This window comes from Amblyraja radiata, chromosome 2 (assembly GCF_010909765.2).
Source record: "Amblyraja radiata isolate CabotCenter1 chromosome 2, sAmbRad1.1.pri, whole genome shotgun sequence".
NCBI classification, from domain to species: Eukaryota; Metazoa; Chordata; class Chondrichthyes; order Rajiformes; family Rajidae; genus Amblyraja; species Amblyraja radiata.
In genome coordinates, this window is record NC_045957.1 from 26176704 (window position 1) to 26187962 (window position 11259).

The 11259-nt window shown below is 46.7% G+C and overlaps 1 protein-coding gene across 2 annotated transcripts in view; it reads right to left on the reverse strand.

Annotated features, from left to right (window-relative positions):
• Positions 1 to 10039: 10039 nt before the first annotated feature.
• The window catches only part of acvr2b (activin A receptor type 2B), a 78519-nt gene continuing 77299 nt past the window's right edge, over positions 10040 to 11259 (reverse strand). For both annotated transcript variants that reach the window (XM_033043804.1, XM_033043813.1), the window contains exon 11: positions 10040 to 10704. In XM_033043804.1, coding sequence (XP_032899695.1) covers positions 10507 to 10704 — 198 coding nt within the window. In that variant the 3' untranslated portion in view covers positions 10040 to 10506. The remainder of the gene's footprint in view (positions 10705 to 11259) is intronic.

Consider the following 11259-nt stretch of genomic DNA (forward strand, 5'->3'; position numbering starts at 1 on the left):
AGCTGCATTGTACTCCAGAAGGATTGAGCTACTCTGTGCGTCACGCCCTTTGACGTGATGACCTTATGTGCAGCCACCCTTTACAAGGAAACGTGGTTGATGTAATAACAGACCCCCGAGTCTGTCACAGGCAGGCCAAACCTTGCCAGCAGCCTGTACTCCGGGTGCTCTACGGAGAGAAGGAAAGCCAGTCAGGAGCACAGGGACACAGTGCAGAGCTGCTGCCCCAGCACCAGAGACCCGGGTTCGATCCTGACCTCCGGTGCTGTCCGTGTGTGAGGTTTCCATGTTCTCCCTGATTTTCTCCGGGTGATCCGGCTTCCCTCCTACATCCCAAAGACATGCAGGCTCCTGTTAATTGGCTGTTTTTAAATTGCCCCTTAGTGTGTAAGGAGTGGACAAGTAAGTGTGATAACATTGAATTATTGTGAACGGGTGATCAATGGTCGGTATGGACTCAGTGGGTCGAAGAGCCTGTTTCTGTGCTGTGTCTCGAAATGAACTAAACATCGGTGGACAATGTTCAAACAACAGACCACTACATCTAGAAACCTGCCGGCTATGTCCTGGTAGAGAAAAATAGATGAGAAATTATAAGGTGCTGGAGTTCAGCAGGGCCTGGGTGTCATTGGACATTCATAATTTAACCTGCAGACACAGTGGAAGTAATTGGGAGGACAAGCAGTATGTAACCTGAGGATTTGAAAATACGGCTAAAGATTGTAATTATGGTACACAGAGCTCTTATGGTACACAGAGCCACCTTTCCTTCCCCTTTCTCTCCCTTTTCATTCCACTTCATGTCCTCCTCTCCCAATCCCCCCCTATTCCCATTCCCACCCTATTTCCATTTCCCAATCCCCCTATTCCTATTCCATACGCCCATCTCCCAATCCCCTCCCTTATTCCCATTCCCTATCCTCCTCTCCCAATGCCCCCCTGCTCCCATTCCCTATCCTCCTCTCCCAACCCCCCCCATTCCCATTCACTATCCTCCTCTCCCATTCGCCCTATTTCCATTCTCTCCCCCTCTGCTCCCATTCCTCCTCCTGCACCTTTGTTTCCTTCCTTCCATCACCTCCTCCTTTCCGCCACCAGCACCTGAGATGCAGCACCAGCGCGGAGCCACTCCTTCCGCACACGACGCCTGCCCCGAAGTATTGCCATGAACAGGAGGGCCCCGGGCCCCGACCTGCTGGCAACGTCACCCTCACCCCGCCCCAGCACCCTATGGGGATCGCTGGTCGGCGAGGAGTCAGTGGGCCAAAGGGCCTGTTTCCTTGTTGACTCTGTCTATCTCCCGGTTTCCTATAGGATGCTGACTTACTCCAGGACTATCATAGATAGCCCAAGTGAATTTGAGGGCAGGGTGGAAGTTAGTGGTAAAGCTAATGAAATCAATGAGTTGTGAACGGGTGCAGGAGGCAGCCCCGATGCAGTCGTCGACATAGTAGAGTTGGCGCATGGTCAATCCACAAGCTTCACAATCAAAACTCTCCAATCCTTTTATCTCACACCTTGTATGTGTTCATCCCTGGCCTTTGACCAATCATCTGCCTATCAAAACCCTCCCCTCATGTGTTCACCCACGACTTGCCATGCTTGTTCTGCCCCTCCTCTCTTCTAACTCTCTTGCCCAACCACCATCTCTGCAACCAGTGTGAAGAAGGGCCTCCAGTGGATAGGATAGTGCGAGTGCATGGGGATCGCTGGTCGGCGAGGACTCAGTGGGCCAAAGGGCCCGTTTCCTCATTGCATCTCTAAAGCAAAGTGCTGACCAAGATATCCCCATCTAAAGCTAGTCCCATTTGTCCCATATCCCTTATGAACCTTTCCCATCCTTACCCACTTGATGTACCCCGGTAAACAAGCTGTGATAAAGGCACGCTCCAAAGATGTACAGGTTTGTAGGTTAATGGGCTTCAGTAAATACTGTAAATTGTCCTTCCTTAGTGTCACTGGTCTGGACTCAGTAGGCCAAAACGGCCTGTTTCCGCGTTGTATCTACCTATAAATTAAACTAAAGATGTGCAACTGAATACAATTCAGTGAAAAATAACACGCCGCCAAAACACAGGGTTTTATCAATTTTTTTAATTTTCATATACAAAAAGATAAAGTTGAAATAATCCTTTCTAGTTCCTCCTCCTATTGCAGTGTTGCTGCCTCACATGAGGGGTAGAGGGGGATAAGGGTGGGGGTACATTCTACATTCATACTGGTTCTGTTCTGGCATTGGGCTCAGACAGTGAGAACAGCAACACTTCAACATAGCATCTATTCAAACATTTGATACTTATTTCTAAAATTACCAGAAGAACAAAGATCACTGCAAATTTTATGATGTTACAATGATTGTTAAGTGTTCTGTTTTAAGATGTAGTCCTTTCAGACCTGCAATGGAGACATATTTTAGGATGTGTCATTTTAAAACAAAATAACATACTCTTCCTTTCCAATTCAGAGGGCTTACATCAAAGAGCCTAACTCTTTGTATATCTTTTTTATTTAAAAAAAACAATGTTTAAGTATAATTTCCGTTAAATCAGTAGTACAAGCTAACACAGTCCTACATTCTCAACTACAATAGTGAATTATATCCTACACATTTACAATTCACATCCGGTATAAGGAACAGTACCTAAACTTGGGCCCAAAGATGAATAAACCTTCCAAATCTTATCCAGCATCAATTTTTCAGAGCATTTTAATTAATTTCTCATTTAAAACTGCTTGGATCTCATGACTGTAAAAAAAAAATCCTTCATCCTAAGTCATTTTTAATATACATTTTTTTTAAACAAATCCATTTATTCTGGCAAATTCATCAAGTTAAATCATTGCTGTGGTAAATAAATAGAATAACTGAAAACAGATTTAAATATAGTAAATTAAAACAAGTTTAAAATGCAAAACTAAACCGGTCTCTGTAATGTTTAAAGTATTTTTTTCCTTGAGAATGGTGACAATGGCATTGTGTGGAATCAAAGGTTGGATTCACCTGCTTGAATAAAAGTCAGAAATACCAAAATAGATTTCTGTCACAGCTTTACCAGGAATCCCATGGCCAAGAACAGTTAATGGCATCACTTCTGCCCCCATCTGGAACAGGTAATACTATTTTTTTTAATTTATTTTTTAACAGTGACATTCAGCACAGAGCTCTCTCCCAATGCCAACACTGGTAGTCCCAGACACACAAGCTGAACATTGGTGTTAGTTTGACGCTTGCTTTAAATACTGAAAGGTTCACAAGGTATTAGTGAGTCGAGAGGGGAAAAAAATGTCGTTCCTGGCAAACCACAGTACTTAATTCCTTCTGTTGAAACAAGGAGCTGCAGAAGGGGCCTGATCCAAAACATCGCCTATCCATGTTCTCCAGAGTTGCTGCCTGACCTGCTGAGTTACTCCTGTGCTTTGAGACTTCATCCCTTCTTCCTGCTGTTTTGAGTTCACAGCCAACAATGTCCTCCCGCTAAACTCCGAGCTAGGGGGTGAAATGGAGACGGATTTGGAGATGCGATGGATATGCTAGACATTTTTGCACTTACACATCCCAAATACTGTTAACAAGGATGAAGCCTGATAATCTTACCCTGACTGCATTTACTGTCTTTCCCTTGACTACAGAGGTGAGGCATAGTCGTCTGGGAACTAAACAAGTCATATTTATAACTAAACGAGGCAGATGCATCGTCTTTTATAACCACGAGTCCCAAGGTGAGAGGTCAGAGCTCACTGAGCCTACAATAGGTCACAGCCAGGCAAAGAAGCCACTTTTAGGTAGTGTGGAAAAAACATTAGGGAAAATGCCTGGGTCAGAAATCAACCATTTTTGGCCATTTGGTTTCATTGTAGAGGAACGCGTCCACAACATGGAGTAAAATAAATGGTTGATTAAATATAACATCACAAAGAAGAAATAAAAAGGACTTTCTGCACTCGGGCTCGATAACCTAGCTCTGGAGCATAGTTCCATGATATCTCAGGAAACTAAATGTTACCTCGTAATGTGAAAGGAGGAACTCAAGGGGTAAGATTTAATAGAAACTAGAGGTGCAACCTGTTTACACTGACGGTGGTGGGTATATGGGATGAGCTGCCAGAGGAGGTAGATGAGGCAGGTACTATAAAAACATTTAAAATATACTTTGACAGGTACATAATAGGAAAGGTTTAGAGGGATATTGGCCAAATGTGGGCATGTGGAACAAGCGTAGATTGGGCAACTTGGTCTTCAGTGTCAGGATTTTGCCTTCAGAATCACTTCTCAATGGGCTTATTTGGAACTCTTGCTGTGGGAAGGTGCCTCAGATTAGAGTTTAGGTGAAAGTGTTGTAATGGCATCAAATAGGCATTTAAAAACAAAACAAGGCAATTAATTTGGTCATTGAGGCACCGACACACTGACAAAGGCTCATTCTGTTGTCCGACAGCCCAGGGCAGCAGTGGTGCAGAGGTACAGTCGCTGCCCTTAAGACGCCATAGACCTGGGTTAGATCCTGACTACGGGTGCTGACTGGATGGAGTTTACGTTCACCCTGAGACTGCGTGGGTTTTCTCCAGGTTGGATGTTCCACTTCCCTCCCATGCTCAAGACACATGTTTGTAGGTTAATTGGCTTCTGTAAATTGCCGCTAGTGTGTAGGATAGTGCAAGTGCACGGGATGATCGCTGGTCAGCACATACTCGGTGGACAAATAGGCCTGTTTCCACGTTGTATCTTTAAAGTCTAAACTAATCCAACTGGAGCCATGGACAATAACATGGCTTCGCATATATAAGTGTTTAAAGTTTAGATACAGCATGGAAAAAGGCTATCCCACGACATACGAGGGGCAATTTAGAGGCGAATTAACCTACAAACCGGTGCAAGGAAACCGAAACACCCAGGGAAAACCCATGCAGTCACAGGGAAAACGTACAAACTTCGTACAGACATCACCCATGGTCCGGATCAATCGCAGGTTTCTGGCACTGTATGGCAACAACTCTACCGCTGTACCACTGTGCCGCCCCTTTTACAGCACACTGCCATTTTGTTTTGTGCCGAATTTTGCCGTGCTACATCTGAGTTAACACTTAAGAGCCATCTGGTGGATTGTTGCTGTGCAGTTCCCATCTAACTCCCCCCCACACCACCCCCAACTTCTAATACAAAAGGGCTCCATTGTCATAAGTTGGCTTGACCCAGAATCATGACCTCCAAATTAAACACTTACAACACACAATGCCATTTCAGATCTTAAAAGCTCCCTGCTTCACTTGATGCTGGACCCTTCAGTAAAGATTTTTCAATCCCTGGGGAGTGTTTTTTTTTGAAAATATATACACAGGTCCACCACTGATTTTCTGGCAACTGATGGTCCAGCACTTCCTTTAATCCGGACAAAAATCCTTCCCCCCCCCCCACCACCAAGCTCCCAAAAAAGTGGTACCTAGAGTGGTAAGGTAGCCGATCTTTACCTCATTGGGTCGAATTTGCCCCCTGCAGCCGGGGCTCTGGAATTCCGTCCGGAGCCAGCATATGCGGACAGTTCCGGTACCATGGACTCCTCTCAGAGGACATGACCTCTGTTGGTCCGGCAAAATGGATAATCCAGAAATGCTCTGGAACCAAGGGTGCTGGAACAATTGGTGGTGGACCTGTGTATATATATGCAAGTGATAATCCAGAGGTTTGCATTTCGGTTACATTTGCAAAATCGAGTTCCAGCGAGCAACACTGTTTTACAGAGATTTGAGGTAATTGGTTCCTGAAATACCTGGATTTGCGTCCAGCCGCCAACCAAATGAGCTAAATGACTGGCCTGCGAGCAAAACAAAAACACAACAATGCCAAAACAAAAGGTGACCTGTTTCCGAGTTCAACCCGACGCAAGCCAAAGGGCGAGGCGCTGCTGCTTGCAACGCTCGAGGGAAAGCAGAGGAGGTAAAAGGGAAAGGCACAATCTCGACGAACCTTCACCTTTCCCGCTGGGTCAGTGTTGGCGGATGGAGAAGAAACACAAACAAACCCTCGGGAGAAATGGTTTGGCTCAAGGCTTGCGTCGGCTCAGATACTTTTGCATAACGTACGGTTTTGTGCGGCGAAAGGCAGTCGTAGATGTTAATCTGTTAATGGCTGAATGCATTGATGGGGCCGAGTAAATTAGCCCAGCCTGAGCTGGTGCCTCTCGGAGAGATCTACCACGGGTTAGTTCAACAACATCAGTGCTTCAACCCTTTCGGCTGTACAGTGGGTGGAGCTGATCAAGATTTCACATGAATGAGCCCTTGACCGAGATCGATGGACATCCAAGCAAACAACGCACACAAGACCACGCCATCTGCAAGCGTGTTGACTGTAAGGACAGTGAGCGACTTGGAGCAGAAGTGCTACCGAATCGGCCAGCAGGTGGTAGGAGTGGGCCAGGAATCAAAAGAAGCCAGGGCTGCTCTGGATCCAAAAGGCGTGGGCAAAAGCTGGCCGAGACTTAGACTGGGACTGGCGCTCAGAGTAAAGCGGCTAGCTGCATGCGATGGACAGGGAAGAGGCATCTTTTAAAGGAAAAACCTGACAGGATCTCTGCTTCAAACGGGGACACGAGGCATCAAGCCATGGTGAAGATACAGAGAAGGTGCACAGTTTAAACAGAACAGACTCCAATATATATTTTTAAAGATTCACCTGCATCTTTTAATGTACATTCACTTGCTGCCCATTTAACTGTGTGTTAGAGCCATAGAGAGTCTTCAGCACGGAAAGAGGCCCTTCGGCCCAACTCATCTATGCCAACCACAATTGAACAAAGGAATTAAGACAGCCCAGACCATCATATATAGACACCAGCACTCCCAACACAATCAGCTTCCATCTTGTCCTTGGCTGGCCCTCACTAAAACTAGCCACATCTCCTTCCAGTTGGCAACTCAGTAGAGAGAGTAGCACCAGTAATGGCTTCCAAAAGACGGGAACCGGCTGGGCAAGGGCCTGTCAGGGCAGTCTTGCCAGAGGTCTTTCCACAATGTGGACCACACCACACATCTTACCCACCCATAATGGAGGAGTTCCACTTCCCTTGACAACCAACTCAAGACCATTTGAGGCATGGGTTCGCATTTACATCCAGCCCACACAGTTCATTCTAGGGTTCTAGGTCCTGTAAAGATGCCAGTTACATCCTTGCTAGCGTGCTTTTCATACAGCTCTTTGTAGAACGCGAGTTGGAAGCATCTGAACGTTGCAAGGGCAATCTCCTCTGAACTCTGCAACTGTGCAGAGCTGTGAAAACACTGGTCTTTCCCTAACAAACCAACACAAGTCCCAAAAATCTCGCCACTGTGTACACTTCCCTGACTGAGTGAGATCTCTGGTATTGAGCGTCAGGTTAGTAATAGTGTGGCTCTGGATATGGAACCTGCTTTAACGAGGAAGAGAACACAGGGTAGTATGTACACAACTCAACAGAAATACTGGATAACACACAAGGAGCCGGTTGGATTCTCCCCACAGTGGCTGCCAGATAGTCACAATCTGGGTGCAATGGCTTGTTTCTGTACCTCTCCCTTCCTAAAGAGGGCTTGCCCCTTCCTTCTGGTCTTCCGGGATCTCGGAAGCCGATGGAGCATTTGAACCTAGCTGGAGGAAGGAAGGAAGGAAAAAAAGGGGAGAAAAGCTGCCCCTGCTGATGAAAGCATCCAGCAGGGGAAGGAGCATTCAGCCCGCAAACAGGCCTGCAAATCCGAGGATGCCAACGATTGCCGTCCTTTTCCATTTTGTGCGTGGTTCCCTCTGTCCCTCTCCACCCGCCACGTCCATCATCTATCAACCTGGGGGTCTCTGGCCTTCCAGGCACGTCAAGGTCAGGCAGATCAGGACCGTGGTAGGGCACCAACCAGAGCCTCTTTTGATGCCAACATTGGCTCTTGGGCACATTGATATCAAGCCAAGTAGGAGAGGTACAAGGTCACAAAGCCCACATAGCAACCACTCGATATCTGGCATACAAACACGTCTATTCATAGCCCATTAAAAAAGGTATATCAGCAAACATCAACATTGGCAAACTGTTCTCATTAGCCCCAAAGGAACCAAAATCTATCAATAAAGGCTTTGAACATTTCCGTTCAAGACTGATGTACCGGTATATGAATGCTGATGCTGTGTGATAGTTTGTCACGACAAACTAAATTTGGTATAACAGCATTTTGTTTTTTGCGAGATTGTGTTTTTCTCTTGTTTAAGACTGTCCCGTGGTGATCAGACACAAGTCGAGCTGTGTGTTTCTGGGTGCTAACGCACATGGAGATTGTATTTAAAATGCTCCTCTTGATGGTCAATTTCTCAAACGCCTTCGGCGAACTGTTTAATTTTCGGTCTTTGAAAAAGTAATTGCCCGCTAAATGTGAACACTTGACGTGGGTTCTTGATCACCGCTTCATCTGGTGCAAGCGGACTGAGGCGAGCCAAGATGGAGGTCACATGAGATGTTTGGGGGGTCAAAGTGTAAAGGGCAAAGGTCAGCTCGGAAATAAGCTGACAGGCCTACACAGGTTTTCTTTCCCTCTCTCCTTCTCCTCCTCCAACACAAAGAACCCGATGGAAAGAGATCTTCTTAGACAGTTCCCTTCCCCTTACCCTCGGTAGTCCAAGATAGTTTTTGCTTCCTTCTAAACGTGACTAGCTTGTATCAGCACTTTGTTTTCTTGTGAACATAACGCACAAAAGAGATCATGCTCAATAAAACTGCTTCAACCAATCCTTAATACATAAGCACACTTTTTTTTTAGTCAGCTAAAAAAAAAATTATGGCACAGGGGATGGTCTTGTGGGGAAGTCAGAAGAAAAAAAAAAAAGACTTTTTAAACAATAGAAACCCTCCAAAAAGACTGCAAACTAGTGTCTGGGAGACAACGCAAGTCCTGCAAAGATTAAACTGCAGGAGGTGGACAACGAGAGGAGGGTGGGAGATGGAGAGGGGGGGGGGGGGGGGGGGGGGGAAGGAGAGAGGAGGGTGCAGGGGTGAGAGGCATAGAAATTCATGAAGGGACAGGAACTGAATCCTTTACAAGAAGTGAGATATTCACAAGAGCTACAGGAAGAGAGGCAAGTATAGAACAAAGTTGAGACCAATAATGCCCAGATACCATACAGGCAACTTTCTACAACCCTACAGTTATTTACAACGGTGCTATACAAAGTAAATGGCAGCACTTCCTAACAATTTTGGAACTTATTGAACTCCCTTGTCATAAAAGCCAACTTACATTAAAATAACTCTACAAAGACAAACACAACTAACAAAATATATAATAAAATCATACAGGTAGAAAAAATCTGAGGTATTTCTGGTTCTTGAGGTGGTTTGTGGTCGTGAGTTTTGTTTCTTGTTTAAAACCTCGAAGCCACGTTTATGTAGTCGGTGGTTTTTTTTGTCTTCTTTAACGTTGCATGTCGCAAAAAAATAAAAAGAGCAGCATTCGGGACATTCACGGACTTAAAACTGCTTATGGCGTGTGTAAATATGCGGCCATAAAATATGCACCTCTTTTTTTCTATTAAGACAAAATAAACTCGTTTTTTTTTCCTTCCCCCTCCCCCCCCCCCCCCCCCCACGTTGGGTGCTTGTTGGATAATGACGCACCCAACCACCCCACCACAAAAATAAAAGAAACGCCACCCTCCATCCCTCCAACCTATCCCACCTCCCCCAATCCATCCCCAACCATCCCTTCCCCAAATTTGCCGATTACCTGAGTATTACTTTAGGAGCTAGTGTTGTCCAAATGCTGCCCGAGTCTTGAACGCTCCTCCCTTCCCCCATTATCCCTCCCCACACTAACCCCCTTTCACTGCCGCTCCCGATCAAACATTGACGGAACTCCTGTTCCCCCTCCATCCACCTCTGCAAAACAAGTGTCGTCGATCCCCAAGAGGAAGTTCGGGGGGGGGGGGGGAAACTGCGTGTAACAGTCAAATGAAAAAAAAGTCCCGTATCCTCCCCCCCCCTCCCTCCCCCAGTGGGTGCAGCAATTTCTTTAGATTTTTTTCCCCACTGGTGGTGCAGGTTATTTTTCTGCCTCACTTCCCACAAATTTTTCTGATTTTTTTTTTTTTTTTTTTTTAAAGTCACAAACAAGTCACAAAGTTGAGGATTCAGGTCAAACCACAAGTAGGTGGGGAGGAGGGGGAGAAAGCGGAAAAATAATAAAAACACACTCCCCCCACACACATATAAGGGCTGAGATGAAGTCCTGTCTGAGGTTCCTGCACCTTGTGAGAGGGGGGGTTGTTGGGTTATTTTTTTTGCTGCATTCCCGGCCGGTACCTGAACGCTCCTCCATTCGGGATGCCCCATAAATACAGTAGAGTTAACGTGTGTGTGCACGCATGCCGGCGTGTATGTGTGCGCTGGTTAAAACAAAAGGTCCGATGAGAGCGACCGGGAGTGGGGGAGGGTGGAGGAGTAGCAGCTTTGTGTTGTGGGTTCCATCTGATGCCAGCGGGTATGGTGAAGGTGGGGCTCAGATGCTGGACTCTTTGGAGGGCAGGTCCACGTTGGTGAGGGTGGAGACGCGGCTGGTCAGCACGTCCGAGGTAGTGGTGCCGTTGATCAGCCGACGGGTCTGGGCGATGCGTTCCACCACACAGCCGGCAGAGAGACGGGCCTCCGCGTCATGGTCCCAACACTCCTCAATGGTCTCGCAGAACAGGGCCAGCCCCTGTTGTGTGGAGGGAGGGGGAGGGAGAGCGGCACAGAGAGAGAGAGAGAGTGAGAGGGGCAGAGAGAGAGAGAGAGAGAGGCAGAGGGGCAGAGAGAGAAAGGCAGAGGGGCAGAGAGAGAGGCAGAGGGGCAGAGAGAGAGGGACAGACGGGCAGAGAGAGAGAGAGAGGGGCAGGGGAGAGGGGGGGAGGGGGGAGAGAGAGAGAAGCAGATACCATTAGTCTGTGGTGGGTGATCATCGTGCACCAGCATCCAGTCATAGACACAAAAGAGTAACACAGCAGATCAGGTAGCATCTCTGGAGAACATCGATGGGTGACGTTTCGGGTTTAATTTAGTTAGACAGCGCGGAAACAGGTCCTTTGGCCCACCATGTCCATGCCGACCAACGATCACCGCGTTTACTAGCACAATCCTACACACTAGCGACAATTTACAATTTTACCAAGCCATTTGGCTACAACCCTATAAGTCTTTGGCGTGTGGGGATAAAATATGGAGATCCCAGAGAAAGCCCACACAGTCACAGGGAGAAGGTACAAACTCCAAACAG